Below are 19,540 nucleotides of genomic sequence, written 5' to 3'. Positions count from 1 at the left end.
GCCTCGGTCTTGGCTAAGCCTGAGGTTCATCACTGAATTTGGGATTTTCCTTAGTTGTCAGTTATAAACATCAAAATTAAAAGAAATAAACATTTGAAATATATCAGTCTGTGTGTAATGAATGAATATAATATACAAGTTTCCCTTTTTGAATGGAATTAGTGAAATAAATCAACTTTTTTATGATATTCTAATTATATGACCAGCACCTGTAAATCGGGCCACCTCATACCATACTGCTAGTCTCGTTCTCTCGAACCCACCCTTCCCTCCCTTTCTCATGCATTTAGCCAACCTTATCCCACATTATCTTTCTATCAGGTTGTATCAGGGGGTCCTAACTGTCTGGCCTAAATATATGCTAGAGACGGTACCCCCACCCTGAGTCTCGCTGAGCCATCAATTCTAGATGCCCTGATCAACCTGACCATCATCCCATTCCCTCAACCCCTTCATCCTCTTTCTGCTCTTCCCCAACTCCCTGTTCAACTTACAGTTTCATAGCTTGTTTGTGGCATGGTCCTAGCTAGTGAACAGACTACGATTTTAATCTACTAGAAATAATCATGATTTCAGAAGAGATCAGGATAAATTTAATATAGCCATTTGTTATTAGTTGGGTAAAATTGTATCATGCCAGTTACATAATGAAACAATTAGAAGCCAATTTAGAAAGTATAATGCAAGTGTGAATCACATTGTAGCCGCGTGGCAACCCTGCTCCTGTACATAGATACTGTATATGGGCTAAATACATACCTGACAGCAAAGAGACACACAGCAGTATGTGAGATCTAGTACAGATCTCCAGAGTCTCACATGTGCAGTGCAACTTTCCCTTAAATACTACCAGAACAAAAGGGCCATAAACATTTATTCTCGGCCCAAAACAGATTACGCCACCATGGCTATTCTGTTTTTCTATAGTTAATGTGGAAATAAAAGACATTTTAAAATCTGTCATATATCAAAATATTCAACAGTAAGTAGAAACCAGGTATGAAGATACAATACAGATATACACAGATGCATCCAAAGATGCAATAACTGGCAAAACAGGTTCAGCTGTATTCATCCCAAAATACAATATTAACATCCAAAAAAGAATTTCAGATCACCTATCAGTCTTCTCAGCTGAAATAATGGCTATTATTCTAGCACTACAATGGGTAGAGGAAGTTAAGACACATAAGATAGTCATCTGCTCAGATTCCATGTCCTCTGTAAATATTCAGAGTGGAAGATCTGTGTGTAGGCAAGATCTTTTAGATGAAATAAATCAAAAAAATTTAGACTAACTAAAAAAAAAAAATGTAAAAAAAAACAAATTATACCAATTTTACGTGGGTTCCAGCACATGTGGGTATCGAGGGAAATGAAAAGGTGGATAAATTGGCAAAAGAAGCCCTAAAGACAGAAAATATATAAAAATACCACTTAGTAAATCAGAAATTAAAGTTAGCGTTAAATATAATATTAATAAGAAGTGGCAGGATACATGGGATCAGGAGGAGAAAGGTAGACATTTATTCAGCATTCAGAAAGAAGGGATTGTTAAAAGTGCAGTAATCTGAGGCGGCAGGAGGAAGGCTGAGAATAGAGCACACAAGGTTAAATAGTTTCTTAAGATTAATAGGAAAACACCGGACCGGATTATGAATACATTGTGGAGAAGTGGAAAGTGTAAAACTAACATGCACTCTTAATATGTAGGAAATACACTGAAAAAAGGAAAGAACTGCAGACACACACACACACACACAATTTTAAAATTTGATATCCTAATGAGTTCACACTTCAGTCCTGCAGATGGCGGTAATGTACTTCGTTTGCAAACCGCCAAATAAAAACCACAGAAGAAGAAGAAGAAGAAGAAGCAGCAGCAGCAGCAGTAGTTTCTTCTCACTGTTATCTAAGTTAGTGTCTGTGATGCAGCAAAGGTCTGTCAGCCGCAGGTAAACATCAGAAGACAATGAAGACATCTGTTTCTAGAGGTTCAGTGGCGTTTTGTCGCTTGTTTTTCTTCATTTGTGCTGTAAACGTGTCGCGGGCTCAAATCTACTCTGCGCTCTACGATGAGAAAACATCCCGTCTGTTCCTGAGAGAGGGGCTTCAGCCGGGCTCTGTCGCTGTCGCCAACTTCACAGACCACATCAGTAACACGGGGTAAGAGAGAGAGAGAGAGAGTGTGTGTGTGTGTGTGTGTGTGTGTGTGTGGTGTGTGTGTGTGTGTGTGTGTGTGTGTGTGTGTGTGTGTGTGTGTGTGTGTGTGTGTGTGTGTGTGTGTGTGTGTGTGAGAGAGAGAGAGAGAGAGAGAGAGAGAGAGAGAGAGAGAGAGGGTCTTCAGCCGGACTCTGTCGCTGTCGCCAACTTTACAGACCACATCAGTAACACGGGGTAAGTGTGTGTGTGTGTGTGTGTGTGTGTGTGTGTGTGTGTGTGTGTGTGTGTGTGTGTGTGTGAGAGAGAGATGCTGAGGTCGGTCTGGTTGTTTGAGGCTGCTTTACTCTGTCTGAGTGATTCTAGGTCACTGCAGTGTAGAGTTGTTGATATTGGAGATGGAAACTCAATACATAAATATCATATCGTGGAGTCGCTGTGTGTTTCATTGTGAAAGCGAAGCTACTTTGTTCTTCAAAAAGAGGACACAACTAGAAATCAGTGGTTAAGCTGTATTTCAACACTGTTCTAAAACAGTCCAACCCAAATATACAGACGTGTGCAATGCATTTTATGGAGGACGAGGACCGTTTCCTGTGAGAGTATCCTACAATGCGTCTGTGGCACAAAGGCTGTTTCTATAAAGTGAGGCAGTTCAAACTTTGCAAGGACAGTCTGGCGCTTCTGACACACAGCCTGTCGGTGCGTTTCAATATTTAAATAATTTGCCACTGATGATTCAAATGTGAGTTTTGAGCATTTGTTGTTTCTCAGATCACAAATGCAGACATGGTTTTATGTTTACACAGCGCGATACGCAACGTGTAAAAAGACGGTATAAGTCATTATAATCAGTAATTATGTCCCCACTGAATGCTTACTCCTAACAGCACATTGACTGAACTGCTAAAAGAGAACCGATGATGCTCTGCACAGAGCAGCTGGACTGAGTCTCGTCGTGCCGGGAGACAGCAGCACAGTATGTTAAGAGGCGTAACATTTCTGTCACACGCTTGAGGCATTTAGCCAATCACAACGCACTGGATAGCTGGCCAATCAGAGAACACCTCGCTTTTCACACCGATGAGCTTTGTAAAAATCAACACGTTTCAGAAGGCGGGGCATAGAGGAGAAACAATAATGTACAGTATGTGGAAAATGTTTTTTTAACCTTAAACCACATAAACACAATTCATTACACCAAATACACAAAATAATGTTCTTTTTAGCAACATCATATCAGACAATGATAATTCTAAAAGAAAACGTCACAAGCATAGATCAGTGGCTGAGAGCGCATCTGATTGAAAGATAAACCACAAGCTCTATCAGTTATTAATGTTCTGGTTATTTTGTTTCAGTGTACAGTTTGTTAATATTGTGCAGCATACAGCCAAAGTAAACTTCATCATTCAGCTGAACTGTGCACGTTTATTTTAGACACTTCATGTCTTTAATTCATGTGATAAACGCATGTCCCTGAGCTGTGGGCTATGACTAATTTCACCGAAAATAAATAAAGCTTCATATTATGAAAAGGATACATTCTACAACCTATCCTGCAGTCATCATGGTGAGATTAGGGTCCTTCAATCTAAAAAAAAAACAAGAATCGTAAAGAGTCTTAAACAACAGTGAACCAGGAATCGGACTCGATTCCAAAATCTTTGTAATCGAACAGCCCTAGCTCCAGCAAGTTAAAGGTTTGATGTCATTCATGTCCCTCCTGTAGGCTCTTTTCTCTTTAAGAGAAAATAGAGGATATATTTCAGTTATCAATTGTTTCAGATCTCTCACACATTTAAATGGTTAGGCTGCATCTAATATTAATAATAATAATAATCTGGAAAGGAAATGTGAAAGTACACTGAGAAAAAGAAAGAAAATACAACGTATGTGTTCATACTTTAACAAAGTTTGCTATCAAAGCTCTCCTCTTTCTTACACTGACGGTGCATTGGCTAAACTGCTCCGTACAGAAGGTCAGTGAGACTCTTGACAGGATCGTGTGTAGCTGAAGTTGCATTTTAGATCATAAAAAGGAAATAACTCGTAACCGAAGACTTGGTGCATGACACTTCCCTAAAATACAACCATGGTTTCTTTTCTTATTTTTTTCTCTTGGTAGTTGAGAATGAGACATTAACATGCTTTTTTAAGTACTAATAAATAGCCAATATATTAGTAAAATGCATGCTAGTTAATAGTAAGAATTTTCCTTAAAAATTCTGTGCAGGCCCAGTTAACTTTTGCAGCCCTAAAATACTAAAACTGTAAACTGTAATGAAAAAATGTGAACAAAACTGAACCTAGAAAATAAGGCCGTGTAGGGTGTGTTCTTTTTTTCTCTGTTATGGAAATAGCCACAGAAGCTGGCATGGTGTTAAACACAGACAAGCAAACTGAGTTCTGGAGTGATCCATGACAAGGAATGATCTGAGGGGACAGTTCTAGTCTTTAATGGGGCAAGTTCCTCCAAGGCATTGGATATATACGTAGTGTTGTTATATAGCGAATGAATCTCTGGAGAGACTGGGGGAGAATGGCAGTAAAGAAATTATCAATGTTTATAGATTTCAAATTTACATTTACATTTAGTCATTTAGCAGACACTTTTATCTAAAGCAACTTACAAACTGGCTGGAAGACCTGCCAAGAGAGCATTACAATAGTCCAGCCTGGACAGAACAAGAGCTTGAACAAGGAGTTGTGCAGCATGTTATGGTAGGGTATAGTAGTTCTGATTTTAGGTTCGGGTCAGAAATGTACCTTTGCCAGTCAAGGAACGTGTGATCAAAGGGTTAGTCAGTGGCCTACCACCAGTGTTAAAACAGAGGTGAGCTCACATAGACCTAGTCCTCATAGAAAGCAGCACCTGCACACAAGACCTGAAGACATGTCAACATTCACTCACGGTGGACTTTATGTGATGTAAGGACAAGACGTAGGATCAGAAAGAGCTTCTGAAATGTATGAAACATTACCAAAAATCCTCAGCAGCTTCTACAGATGCACCAGTGAGAGCATCGTGTGGATTACGCAGTGCTGCTGTCTCTGTGTAAAGAGTGCATCATAATCTGATGTGTGTGTGTGTGACAGGTGGGCGTATCTGGAGGTCAGCACCAGCGGTGGTTATAATGACACGCTGCAGGCGTACGCTGCTGGAGTCGTGGAGGCTGCCGTCACCTCACAGGTATCACAGCAGTCCCAGTCAGAGCAACATCTTTACACTCATCTGTTCTGTTTTATCTCAGTTTTGATTCAAACAGGCTGCCACAAAATGTTTTTGAAATAATGCTCATCAAGCTAGTTCCATAAATAAAATAATTAAAAATTCAGATTGAATTTGAAAGCCATTCTTTTAAATACTGTACTGCATGAAATAAAATTTATAATAGAATTAATAATAATAATAATAAAAAGTGCTTCTTTATGTAAAGTGGACCGGCAGCTGCGTGTATGTAATGTAATGTGGTTGTGGTGTATGTCACGTGGTGCTCTTTGATACACAGCTCATCTACAAGCACTGGATGAACACACTGATGGGTTACTGCGGCCCGTTCTCTCACGATGTCAGCTACTGCCAGCGGCTCAAAGACTACATCACCAGCAACCTGCAGTGGCTCACGCAGCAGATGGACGCGCACGCAGACGCCCCGTACTGGCATCAGGTAGAGGAGAGAAAAACATTTATTCAGACTGAACAGCTTCATCTACAGGCCTTTGTCTATCATTGTTTCTTGTTTTGACCTTTAGGTGTGTATATCTGTGTAAATAATACACACTTTATGAAGTCTATCGACCTTGTTCACCTAGTGACAGCAGTGCCATCATCTTAAAGGGGTCACTGCATGCGACATGAACTTACATGTTGTTTAAACTGAAATATGTGTTGGCAGTTTTGTAAGCAAAATCCACTCATTCCAGTAGAAGTCTGCACGATTGGCAGTTTCTTGTGAGGGTGAAACACTTCCCCATATGAGTTTCTCTCTTTTTTTTAAGCTGGTCACATGAATTTGCCGAATTGACCAACAGAAAGCTGCTTGGTTTTGACTTCTCTATAAGCGGCGCTTCGTATGGCTGTTTTTGCTTCTGACATTTTGCTTCAGTTTCACTATGTGAGCACTCCTTAATGCAGAACCAAAGTCTGCCCTGCAAGCTCTACTTAAATATTATCAAAATCAAATTGTATTTGAATTTAAAGTGCTTAATTTCAGTAAGGGTGTAGAAAAGCTTTTGGCTTCTCTCCTGCGGCCACAAGTTGGCGCATCAAGCAAAATATTACTAATGCACGTTTATTCAAATCATAAGATAACATGAATATCTGTGGAAAAAAGAGCATAATGTAAAAAGGGTTGAAAACCAATCACACAGAGTACTTTTTTCATTTAAAAACATGATTTGAGGTGGTATGGGGGTACTTTTTTTATTTTCTTGAGAGAATTCATAATTTTGTTTTTTTTTTTTTTTTTTTTTCAAAGTTAAACTTGCACTTAATTTTGCATGACTTTCTAAACATGTGGCTCTTTTGTGCGAGACGCGAGTTCAACAGTGATAGATGTCCTTCTAGAAAATGCACAAAATATGCATTCTGTATGAATGGCTTGGCATCAGTTTTGATGTAAACACGATCTTCTCCGCATTGATCGCTTTTTTTTTTTTCCGCAATATTTTTAATGAACAACACAGCACCGCATCTAGTGGCTTCAGCTGGACAGGATAACAAATTATAATGCAACAACACTTTCATCGTCATCACATTTTGTGCACCACTGATAAGGCTGCCTCCTTAACGCACACCTAAAATTTGAATGCAAAGCTTTTGCATTCGAATGTGGATTTTTATTTGAAATTCGACGAATATTCAAAATTCTTATTTTCTTTTTTTGGACAGCCCTAGTGTTCATAGAGCTCTGTGCGATGTTCCTCTGCAGGTGCGTTTGTCTTTGCTGCAGCTGCGAGGTCTGGAGGACGGCTACAATGGCCAGATTGAGTTTCCGACTGGAAGCCTTTCCATCAACCCCTTTGGCTTCCTGTGAGTACAGACACATTTTTCTTTTCTTATTCCATGTGCAGTATTATTGCATGTGCATTCTTCCTCTCTGTGCAGCCTTTTCCAGATGGGTGGAGACCTGGAGGACCTGGAGGCGGCGCTGAACAAGTCCAGCCAGTCTCGCACCGTAGGCTCCGGCTCCTGCTCGGCTCTGATCAAGTTCCTCCCGGGCCTCAAGGACCTGCTGGTGTCACATGACACCTGGAACAACTACCAGTCAATGCTGAGGATACTGAAGAGATACAGCTTTACTTACCGCACGTCTCCCACAGGTATAAATATCACCACACTGCGTCTGTTTGAGATTAAAAGTGTGCTCACTTCTTTTCAGATATACTCATTAGAATCTGGTTATTGGGGAATTCAGATTTCTGAAAACTGAAATTTTGTTGTGGGCTGCCAGTGCAAACAAACTGTGATTTTTGCCAAGAAAGATATGTTCCTGGATCAACATTGTCAAAAAATATAGTCAGTTCAAGTCACCTTTATTTATATAGCGCTTTAAACAAAACCGATTGTCTCAAAGCAACTGAACAACATTAATTAGGAAAACAGTGTGTCAATAATGCAAAATGACAGTTAAAGGCAGTTCATCATTGAATTCAGTTGATGTCATCATGCAGCTCAGTTCAGTTTAAATAGTATCTGTGCAATAATTTGCAATCAAGTCAACGATATCGCTGTAAATGAAGTGTCCCCAGCTCAGCAAGCCAGAGGCGACAGCGGCAAGGAACCAAAACTCCAATTTGACATTGAGAGCATAGGTCGTAATTTAGATATATTTTTTGAGATGAAAAAATGCAGTTTTACAAATGCTAGAAACGTGGCTATCTAAAAAGGTTGCTATCAAATAGCATCCCGCGCCATTTCCCGCGTGATTGAGAATTGGTTGATAAATGATGAAGTATTATTGAGAGAGCTAGGTCATTACATGCAGAGTTTTTAGGCCCTATAATTAACACCTCTGTTTTTTTCAGAATTTAGCAGTAAGAAATTACTCGTCATCCAGTTTTTTATATCGACTATGCATTCCGTTAGTTTTACAAATTGGTATGTTTCGCTGGCCGCGAAGAGAAATAAAGATCTGAGTATCATCAGCATAACAGTGAAAGCTAACACAGTGTTTCCTGATGATATCTCCCAAGGGTAACATGTAAAGTGTGAAAAGTAACGGCCCTAGTACTGAGCCTTGATGTAATCCATACTGCAATTGTGATCTATAAGATACCTCTTCATTCACTGTTATGAATTGATGGCGGTCAGATAAGTATGATTTAAACCATGGTAATGCACTTCCATTAATGCCAACAAAGTGTTCTAGTTTATGCAAAAGAATGTTGTGGTCAATAGTGTCGAACACCGCGCTAATAGAGAGATACAACTACGATCAGATGATAAGAGCAGGTCATTTGTAACTCTAAGGAGAGCAGTCTCAGTACTATGATACGGTCTTAATCCTGACTGGAAAATCCTCACAGATACCATTTTTCTCTAAGAAGGAATATAATTGTGAGGATAGCACCTTTTCTAGTATCTTGGACAGAAAAGGGAGATTCGAGATCGGTCTGTAATTAACTAGTTCTTTGGGGTCAAGTTGTGATTTTTTGATGAGAGGCTTAATAACATGCAGTTTGAAGGTTTTGGGGACATATCCTAATAACAATGAGGAATTAATAATAGTCAGAATAGGATCTATGACTTCTGGAAGCGCCTCTTTTAGGAGCTTAGATGGTAGGCCCCACCCTATCCCTAAACCTAACCCTACCCATAATATATCCCTGAAATCAACATGTTGCACTTGGTGAAATAACATTTACCAACAAAGACATAACCCAGAAATGGGTTATGAGTAGATGGATGAGATACTGAGAGACGGCTATAACATGTGCATTTTAATGACTTCAGATGCTTAAGAGCTATACTGTTATAGTTGTACTCTTGTATGACTTCTTTGCTAGATTGTACTGTATAACATTTAATCACTGTTTCTGCAGAAAAGGAGATTATTCCTGGCAGAATCCAGGTGTTTTCCTCCTATCCGGGCAGTATTTTCTCAGGAGACGACTTTTATTTGCTCAGCACTGGTCTGGTAAGACTCTTCCTGTGGTTGCAACCCTTTTAATCGAGAGATTCTCTCGGTGGATCTCTCCTGGCATTTCTGGCATATGTGTTTGTTTTCATGGATTTATCTTCAGGTAACTTTGGAAACCACCATAGGCAACAGTAACGCTGAGCTGTGGAGATTCGTTCGGCCCCGTGGTGCTGTCATGGAGTGGCTGAGGAACATCGTAGCCAATCGACTTGCTCAAAGCGGTCAAGCATGGACTGACATCTTCAGCAAGTACAACAGCGGAACGTAAATAACTTCTAATCTAGCGTACATGCAAACTTTATAACACAAACACTGTGATAAAAGCAGATGATTTTGATCGCTTGCTTGGCTAGGTACAACAATCAGTGGATGGTGATCGACTACAAGGCCTTCGTCCCGGGCCAGGGATACACAAAACAAGGGCTTTTCACAGTTTTGGAGCAAATACCGTAAGTGTCTCATTAAGGCAAGATGTGTCAAATTGACTTTTTTTATTATCCATTATATGATTAAGACAGAACATCTCAAGATGCTTGTCCCAATGCCAGGCTACATAATTAAGACAGAACATCTCAAGATGCTTGTCCCAATGCCAGGCATTCAGAAATTTTTAAATATCATATGTAATTTTCTTCTCAAGTAAAAAATATCTTGATTTAAGAATGTTTAGTTATCTGTACTAGAAAACAAGACAACATACTAAGAAAATAATGTTTTACAATGAAGACTGTAGAAAGGTTGATTCATCTGTGCTGTATTACAGTACAGTATTAACAGTGCAAAAACAACAAAAGAGCTGTCTTCTGTCTGTGTTTCCTGCAGTGGAATGATCGTGACAGCAGACAAAACTGAAGAGCTGTTTCAGACTGGCTACTGGGCCAGCTACAATATCCCGTGAGTCTAGACCATCAGATCAGACTAGCCTTTCTACCCATGTGTGTTTGGTGCTGTGCTGGAATATTAGCTGTTGTCAGTACTAGCATCATGTCCAGCTGGATGTGCGTTAGGTGGACAGATTTGATCAAAGGATTTGTTTATATAGTGGCAGTAATATAGTGTATGGTGCTAAATATTATCTAGTTATATAGCATGTGTAATTACTGCTGCGGGACACTAAACACCGCCGAGCCGCTCTTGTCAGTCGCGACAGCACGGTCTCGTGTTGTTTCCACCAGCTCAGTTAGTGATGAAAAAATTAATCACTAACTGATGGATGTCTAAAATATAAAAATGAGAAACCTAAAACAGGCCCGAGGCCCGGCCGCGTCTGAACTATGACATTAAAATTGGCCCTAGGGGCGTAAAAAAAAGTCGGGGCCCGTTGGGCCTGGGCTGAAATGCAGGGTCTAATATTCAGCCAAATATGAAAATTTGCTGTTAATTTTCTCATCCTCAGGCCATCTACGATGCAGGCGACTGTTTTTCTTCAGTAGAAAAGTAAAGAAGATTTTTAGCTGAAACTGTACTCCTTGGTGATTCATAAAATGCAAGATTGATAAAATGCAAGTGACTGCCCTTTTTCTTTTTCTTTTTTTTTAAAAAAAAAAAGCATATCAAGGAACACAAAATTAATAACTGTGGCTCCTGACAAAATATTGAGGATTTATGAAGTGAAATGATCGGTCTGTGTGAGAACACTTTATCACTTTGTCATAAGTCGTCTGCTAAATGCATCAAAGTAGAATGTAGGTACAGAGCAAGCTAAACACTGTCTGCAGACGATCATTCGAGGAGAAGCTGATGTAGCACGAGTTTGTGTTCTGCTGCTGTAGGTACTTTGAGAAGGTGTTCAATGCGAGCGGAGGGCAGGAGCTGGTTCAGAAATACGGGTCCTGGTTCTCCTTCAGTGACAATCCGAGAGCGCAGATTTTCCGCAGAAACCAGTCTCTCGTTACGGACATCGAGTCCATGGTGCGTCTGATGAGGTATTACCCATACTCCTAATCCATGTGAAGAGAGCATCTCCCTTTGCTGAAGTTGTCTTGTTGATTTAGTCTCTGCCTGTGTGTGTGCTCTGCAGGTATAATAACTACGAGGAGGACCCTCTGTCGCGCTGTGACGGCTGTGACCCCGCTCAGAACGGGGAGAACTCCATCTCGGCCCGCTCGGACCTGAATCCTGGGAACGGCTCGTATCCGTTCGGGGCTCTGAAGCAGCGGCCTCATGGTGGCACAGACATGAAGGTGAGCAGCGGGTGAGTGCAGCTGCTGTCTGAGCTCGGCTGTCTCTGACGCTCCTCTTGTCCTGCAGGTGACCAGCGCTGACATGTTCAGCCGGCTGGAGCTGGTGGCGGTCAGCGGCCCCACGTGGGATCAGGTGCCCGTCTTCCAGTGGAGCAGCTCGCCCTACAGCACACTCCTGCACATGGGCCATCCGGACCGCTGGGCCTTCCAGCCCGTCCACGTCAGATGGTCCACCTGAACACCTCCATCACCTGTCCAGTCCCTGATCATCCACGTGATGACCACAGTCTCAAGAAGAGAAGAGCCTAGGAAACCAATGTTTTGATTAAGAGAAGCGTTATGTGACTGCTGTGTTCTGGAAGAGTGTAATGTTCCTCTGAAATGTTCTGTGTCTGTGGAATGAGAATCAGTCGAGACGTCGTGATTGTTCTGCTGCTGCTTTGAATTTCTCAACTAAGCCTTGCACATGAAAAATATGGAAATTGTGTAATAATTGTGTATTCAGACTATGGCCATTATTCTGTTTTCTAAAATGTAAAATTGAGAATAAAAATAAAATAAAATGTATCATAAGTATGAAAGCATATCAAACATAATTCTGTATTTTCAGCTGAACACAAATCTGTTTATAATCAGGTGTCACCGTTGTCCTGTGCTTAAGTAATCAATAATAATTAATTTATTGTAACAATTAATTGTGCTCATGTTGAATTGCTGAGCACTTTTGCTGCTGTTGAGGTGGGTTATGGGTTAAGTTCAAGCAGGTCTGGTGGACTAAAAGGACAGTATTTTAAATATGAGTACAATGTAAAAACGTGCACTGTACCAAATTATTAATTTAAATGCAAGTGCACGGTAGTTAAGGACACTTAAAGTGGGTCCCTAATATGTACGTCGCATTATTAATTAAAACAAACACTCAAACTGATCTTCATTCAGGCTTGTTCATTTATTACCAAGGCAGTGCAGAATGTTAAATAACTAATAATAGCATTCATTCTTCAGCTGTGTGTATTTGTGTGAGTGCTCTGTGAGGATGTGTCTTCAGAGCGTTGAGCATTGTAGCCAATCACAGACACAGACATGATTGTGGAGCATGTGAACACAGTGGCCAGTCAGAGTAGGTGTTTTTCATTCAGTGCTTTAGAGTTGAGTACGGTTGCAAATCCTATCATTATAATCAACAAAATGAAAACGAGTGAATAAGAGCGTCATTGTGCAGTGTGGACATCTTTAAGTCAAGTCAAGTCAAGTCATCTTTATTTATATAGCTTTAAACAAAACAGATTGCAACATTAATTAGGAAAACAGTGTGTCAGTAATGCAAAATGACAGTTAAAGGCAGTTCATCATTGAATTCAGTGATGTCATCATGCAGCTCAGTTCAGTTTAAATAGTATCTGTGCAATAATTTGCAATCAAGTCAACAATATCGCTGTAAAATTTATTGATTATAACAGGAGTTTTCCCAAGAGTGCGAGATCTTTAAATGCAGTACTGAATCCAAAATTGTGATGATCGTCACAGTAATAACCATAGCAACGGATGGGACAAAAAAATCTGATATGTCAAAGTTGATCTTGGAGTGTAAATGAAGAATAAATAGACCTTGGCACTTGTTCTATATACTGACTTAATTTATTCTTCATTTTATTACTTTTATAACTTTTTACTTGACTTTTTTAAAGCAATATTTACTTAATTGGAAAATATTTGAAGGCTACATTTTAAAGTATTATTGTTGTTATTATTATTATTATAAGCATTAATAAACTATTTAGTTTTTTTTATTATTATTAAATATTTCAAGTCGTTTTTACTATGGTACAGAGAACCATGAAGGTTTACTGGTATTGGTAGACGTACTGACATTCTGGTACTGTGACAACACTGTTTGTAGTATTGTGAGTATCACATGATGAATTTAATATTGTACATTTGAACAAGTAATCGTTAGCTACACACTAAATCATTTACTTTTTACTATGAAATATGGTCTGAAAAATCCAGAGAAGTCTGGAAAAGTCTGGATTTTGTAATGGACGTGTGTAGGAGCCCAGAGCATCACCATTGATCAGGATTGACTAGAATCTTTATTAGCACAGATCCAGTTCAGTTTGATCAAACCATTCTTTCAGTTTTTGACTGAAACACCAGTGTTTCAATCACTGTGGTCATGGTGTTACAAAAGACTTTCCTCAAACTACCACTAAGGACATTTTCCAAATGAACTCTGAAAGCTGTAAAGCACTCAGATTATATGAAGGGAACCCATCAGACGTAAGCGTCCACGGCGTGAGACCCTTTGGGAGGTTTGCTGGTCTTCTGGTTTGCTCTGTCAGGGATGGGCGACAGCGGAGGACTGGATGTCTTCTGGTTCGCTTCAGAGAGATTGGAGGAAGGAGTGTGGTAAGACATCTCTTGGGTCTTGGAGCTGAAATCAGAAACATCTAATCGTGATTACATTCAGTGGCAGGACATCTCACCAACACAATTCCTGTTCCTCAATTCAGTGTGAAAATGTGCATTTGTGCTCAATTTATCTTTGCACAACACATTAAATACTAATTATATATCTAGCATTCCCAGTGGAACACAAGATGCCAAGTTTGATCCGATTAAGCACACTTTTTTTGATTCTCTGTCAACAGGCTGAATCTCAAGGAACATGCTTGTTCATTCTTTTCTTTTAATGCTAAAGATTTTGTGGTTGAAATGAGATTTCTTTGTGGTTTAGTCCAGCGATGACGTGCACTGATACCTGGATTGGAGGCCCTCCTTCCCTGCAGTGACGCTGTACACAAATCCTCCCACCACGAGGAGAGCCGAGCCGCCCCATCCCACAAACAGAGCTGATCCCAGCTCAAACCTGCTCACCACACAGAGCCAATTTCAAACCTCCAGCAGATAACGAGTACATATTTCAACTGATTTCAGATACTCACTTTTTTGCTTTGTAATTCGGATCCATGAACTCAGAAATAACCTTGTGGGCATACCAGCTGTAAGCAAACATACCGCAGAGACCTAAAACAGAGACACAAATCAAGCTTACATGCACATACTGGAACATACCGGACTAGTGCAAGTGTTTACCTGATAGAAGGTAATTCATCCCTGCAGCAAAGGTAACTCTCGCGTTCATGATTTCAGAGCCTCCGAGTTTTGTGCACTTCATCCCCACCAAAGCAAGAATGGACCCGAAGAATCCCAGAATTATGGAGATGATGACGAGAGATCGGCACAGATGAATGTATGCTGGTGAATGATGGACACAACAATAGACACACTTAGTTGTAAATACAATACAAAATGTTTCAAAGCAGCTTCACGTGAAGTCATGTGGTTATCGGTAACACTTCGTAATAATGATCCATCATTTATAGATAAGTATGCACAAAGTAACACAGGACCAATGATTACAGTACTACAGTAACACTTTAACTACTTTTACAGTAAGTAATAGCAAATATAGGAATAAGATAGTTCCTCAGTAGCTAATCAGTAGATAATTTGTCTCATTAAGAGCTGTTAAATAACTATAGAAACTCTAATGAATTACTAATTACACATTAATGTGTCTGAGACTTGAGCAATTGTTGGTTTTTCTGTGAACATGATCGTAAAATGCGTCACTAGTCGCTCCAGTGTTTCTCAGCAGGAGCGAGGTGTTCTGTCTGTAATGAAGTATGCACTCGCTTGAGCAGCCGAACGCACAACATCAGCCAGTTTCTAAGTCAAATAGAAGCCGTTCTCAAGAATTCATGTCAAATAGGGTAATAAAGTTCAGTGAATTTATCCTGTGCAGCGCACATAATCAGACATTACAGCAAACCCTGAATCAGGTGTGTTTTCAATTAGGTCCTGTCCTGAGGTACAGCATAGGGCTAAACATAGTCAGTGTGGTTTCTTATGTTTCCAGAATGTAATAATGAATATTACTCATTTATACATTTATTGTGGTTTTTTATTTTATTAGAATGTAACAGTGGTTTGATATTTTTGTTTTATAATTACTTGTTATTGGTACAAAATTTCAACATATGTTTCATGTCCTCCCTGCAGGCACTAATAATGCAGACGTCCAGTAGCTTTTGTACTTTGTAGCAAAGCATTAAGGTTTGTTTATACAGAACTTTCCTTTCAAAAATGAATCCACTCTGAGACATTACTGACCGGACTAAGGTGACTTTCTAATACTCACTCTGCAGAGCCAGCAGGGTGGGAAACTCTTTGCAGTCAGAAACGCCCGTGGAGTCAGTCAGACAGTCTTTCCAGAGGTTGGAGAAGTAGTGGCCAGATGTCAGAACTAAACTCTCCACTTCAGAATAAGTCCAATAATTTGTCGGCATTGTGGAACAAACCAAGATCCACCCGCAAACGCACGCTACGAAGCACCCTATTTCAGTGTACATCATGAGCGTTCGGTAATGCATGCTGGGATGAGCCTGGTGCAGTTCTTCAGGTGTGCTGGACACATCTAGTGCTTTCACTGGCTCTTTGGGAGGAGGACACTGTTTGTGGTGTCATCAGTGACATACTGTGTTTATTATATACATAAAGCTCAGAACAACCCGTATTACATGCTTTTATATTTACAAATGTCACCTTGTACACAAAACTGGTAACAGAAGAAGAAAAAAAAACTTTATTTTTTCATGAGCTGGACAAGTAGCCTTATTTGTTTGTACAGTGCTTTTCACAACACGCATGGTTTCAGAGCAGCTTTAGAGAAGCTTCACTGTTGTGTCTGTCATGCCTTAGTGCTTTTAGTGTGAGTTTTGGTGCTTCTCTGGATTTAGATCTAGTCATATTGTATTTAGAGTGTTGTCTAGCAGAAATATCAGTCCCACAGTCACTTAAACACATGCATTCAAAGTAAATAAGAGATTTAAATATCAGTCGGCTTTGTTCTAAATGAGTAAGAGATTTTACATTTGACAGTATTAATGAAAACATGATCATTGTCACAGGTGGAAAGCTTGATGTCCAAATGTGTAAAGTGAGTAAGGGATTTAGATTTCAGGCAGAAGCACTATGCTGTGAGGTCTTTTCTTACTGTGGTAGAAAATGACTAAATGGTGAGTCGGAGCAATGACTGAAATCACTGAAACCAATGAATTTACTTTTTTATTACACTACTACATTTGAAAAATTGACATGTCGCAGAACAGATTTTATTGTAGCATGTTTTTTTAATGGTCGCAATGTTACAGAGTCTTTCTAAAGTTTCTAAAAGTGTTTCTAAAGTTCACACAAATGTGTCTCTGGGAGATATTTTCTCCCCGCTGGCCTGTGACATCCTGGAGATGCGAGAGCCGCTCGATTGGCTGAGAAGTACAGACTGTCTCGAGGGAGCGTAGTATGCAGACGTGTACAGTGCTTTACTCGCTGTCCGCCGGGCGTATGATGGAGGGGTGTCTGCTGTTCTGCCAAATACCAACTTTCTACAAGAGAAAGAAGAGAACTGTAGATGCATTTATCTTCCTCATTGCTACACATTTTTTGTAAGTTTTACTGTAACAGTGAAGATTATTTACCTGGTCGGGATGATTGTCACAGCATATAATACAGATCCAAGAATTATGAAGAAACTTCCAATCAATCCAAAGAATATTGGAGTTCCTAACCCATACCTGCTCAAAAATAATTATAAAAATTTAATTATTTTGTTAATTTCTTTTGTATGTTTATGGGATCTGATTATGAATTTTTGATTATTTTTCTATTATACTGTATTTTGCATTCTAATGTGGTACTAGATTCATATATGGTGCCCCCCACAAACACTGGAACCCTGTCAGGCCCCAGCTCTCCACCTCATTCCTCGACTTGTTCAGTCTCCCCAGACTTTTAATCATCTACACCTGCACCCACTCGGCTCACTCATCAAGCACTCCACTTCATCTTGATCTTTGACTGAGATCACGCTTCTGCTCATTCACGTATGAAACACACCTGACCGGAGTCCCTCTGGAGTATAATGCAACACTTGATGGCTGTTCTGCTAAGTCTTCATCATTAGTTAAGAACCTAGACATTTATATTTGAAAACTTTTTACAGTTTTCACTTTTATATGACCCCCTGTTCTTGATCAGTTGTACAATAAAGGCAGTTAGTTGGGATTGTTGATGTGCATGCCTGTTTTATAAATTTTTTCCCTCCGTGATTTGTATATAAAAATGTAAAAGCCAGAGTGAAGCTGGAGTATATGATTACAGAGCACTTTTGAGCATGAAAGAGTGGAAATGTTTTGCTCTTTTTTTTCAAAGATTTTTTTTTTTTGTATCTAACATACTCAATTCTTTTGGTGTGCTTAATGCTGACAAAACTTTTTTTTTTTTTTATATGTTATATTATATTTTTTTGGTTTTTTTGGTGTTGTTAATGCTTTTTTTTTTTGTATCTAATATAATATGTTCTGAATAGAATGTATGCATACATAAGAATATATCAACATATGAAGTGATTTTGAGCTTTTTTGCCCACTTAAGTACGTCTTTATATGTAATGTTATAATTACTTCTATTGAACTGTAGAATATACTGACAAACATTTATGATAAAGTAAAATATATTTTAATGTCATTTCCACTGAAACTTGTATGTCATGTATTTAAATATATTTGTAATTGCACAGCTGTAGTGTGAAGTTGCAGTTTAGTACTTTAAATATATTATTGAATATCACACTACAGTCAAAATAATAATCAAATATTTTACATGTGCTTTAGCATGTTATTCAACACATCAACATGTTTTTTTTTTTTTTTTCCATTTTAAAAATTTTGTAATCTTTTGTTGTACTTTAAAATAAATCTTTTAATGTTAAATTTGTATTAATTTGAAGGCCATCAAATGCAATTAAATGCACTTCTTTTCCCACAGTGGTTATCTTACTTAATTATCATTATTATTATTATTATTTCTTGTGTCCTGGTGGCTATGGGCTGAGCACAGCTGTGTTCACGTTCAGCATCACCGGCGTGAGTGTGATACTGCTTCACTCCAAACAGAGATGTTCTGGGCATGTACCTCATAATACTTCTGTCAACAGTGGGTGAAAGGGCAGTGCTGACAACCCTGTTTGTGTATAAACAATACGCCGCAAGCGCCGACACACCTGTGAGGACAAAAAACAGAAGATTTGAATATATGTGGGGGTGAACACTGGTAACATGTTCTGATACTTTGTGTTTAAACGAGTTGTGTCATTCCACACTAACATAGGAGGAGCGATGCTGATGTTTAATCATCCGTGTAATGAAGAATTTAAAGCTCAAGTGCCTACTTTTCTTGTATTTAACCTGTATGTATATATAGGTCAGATATGTGTGGTTATATAAATGTACAAATATTGGATGAATGGTTTTGCTCACCACCAACAAAATGAGAAGCTGCTCCGAAAACTAATATTCTGTCTTTGTTTTTCTCACTTCCGCCAATGTAGGTGCAGTCCATCCCAATAAAGCAGAGCACAGCAGCGACAAGCCCCAGACTCATGCCGATCAGGAGCAGGCCTCGGACTCCCTGAACATACGCTATTCAAGAGGAACACGAGCTCACATAACTCAATCTGTCCCTCACTGAACCAGCTCTGTGAAAATGTGATGAAGGCTGGAGATGCCAGAGCACTTACGCGTGACGGCCCACAGCGCATCGTAGTCTCTGCAGTTAGTGACGGACGAGGTGTCCACCACACAGTCCTTCCACAGGTTTGACCAGTACCACGTCCCCTTGATCATCCAGCTGCCGCCTTTGCCGCCTACATAGAAGACTCGCCAGTAGTCCATGGCTAGCGTGCAGCTCACAAACAGCCAGCCAAAAGTAGAAATCAAGAATCCAAACACCTGAATTAGACTTTTCCTCATGTTCCTGTGAGCATACGGTCAATCTCACTCAAACATGGTTCATTCTTCAGCAGAGGATGCAGTCTGACAAACACCTGTTTGAGTTTAGGAAACAGAGGGAGGGCTGTGTTGTGTTTGTACACGCATCCTGACGCTGGTTTACTATAAATATTAGAGGTGTGTGTCTGGTGGAGAAAATAGA

At 39.6% G+C, this 19,540-nt stretch overlaps 3 protein-coding genes across 4 annotated transcripts; 1 reads left to right on the top strand and 2 right to left on the bottom strand.

Annotated features, from left to right (window-relative positions):
- The first annotated feature begins 1,843 nt into the window (after positions 1-1,843).
- Positions 1,844-12,072, top strand: plbd2 (phospholipase B domain containing 2). Its single transcript, XM_019110104.2, has 12 exons — positions 1,844-2,166; positions 5,260-5,353; positions 5,673-5,831; positions 7,095-7,195; positions 7,271-7,485; positions 9,208-9,302; positions 9,409-9,569; positions 9,659-9,754; positions 10,128-10,199; positions 11,078-11,230; positions 11,326-11,488; positions 11,556-12,072. Exons 1-12 carry the CDS (start codon positions 1,973-1,975, stop codon positions 11,724-11,726), a joined length of 1,674 nt encoding a protein of 557 aa, XP_018965649.1. The 5' UTR covers positions 1,844-1,972; the 3' UTR covers positions 11,727-12,072.
- A 1,490-nt stretch (positions 12,073-13,562) lies between these two features.
- Positions 13,563-15,985, bottom strand: LOC109096504 (claudin-10). Its single transcript, XM_019110105.2, has 5 exons — positions 15,693-15,985; positions 14,585-14,746; positions 14,434-14,515; positions 14,250-14,357; positions 13,563-13,922 (listed from the first exon to the last, which is right to left on the bottom strand). The coding sequence occupies exons 1-5, from the start codon at positions 15,922-15,924 to the stop codon at positions 13,763-13,765; spliced, it is 744 nt and encodes a 247-aa protein (XP_018965650.1). The 5' UTR covers positions 15,925-15,985; the 3' UTR covers positions 13,563-13,762.
- Positions 15,986-16,605: 620 nt separating this feature from the next.
- Positions 16,606-19,496, bottom strand: LOC109096197 (claudin-10). 2 transcript variants are annotated; one of them, XM_042730567.1, is made up of 5 exons: positions 19,128-19,496; positions 18,868-19,029; positions 18,524-18,611; positions 17,029-17,124; positions 16,606-16,955 (listed from the first exon to the last, which is right to left on the bottom strand). In XM_042730567.1, the coding sequence occupies exons 1-5, from the start codon at positions 19,357-19,359 to the stop codon at positions 16,733-16,735; spliced, it is 801 nt and encodes a 266-aa protein (XP_042586501.1). In that variant the 5' UTR covers positions 19,360-19,496; the 3' UTR covers positions 16,606-16,732. The 2 variants fall into 2 exon arrangements, with proteins under 2 accessions (XP_042586501.1, XP_018965390.2); XM_019109845.2 differs by having other exon boundaries at positions 16,606-16,935.
- Positions 19,497-19,540: the final 44 nt, after the last annotated feature.

Source organism: Cyprinus carpio, chromosome B9 (genome assembly GCF_018340385.1).
Source record: "Cyprinus carpio isolate SPL01 chromosome B9, ASM1834038v1, whole genome shotgun sequence".
NCBI classification, from domain to species: domain Eukaryota; kingdom Metazoa; phylum Chordata; class Actinopteri; order Cypriniformes; family Cyprinidae; genus Cyprinus; species Cyprinus carpio.
The sequence above is the reverse complement of the archived record's forward strand: the minus strand, read 5'-3'. Positions and strand labels throughout refer to the sequence as shown.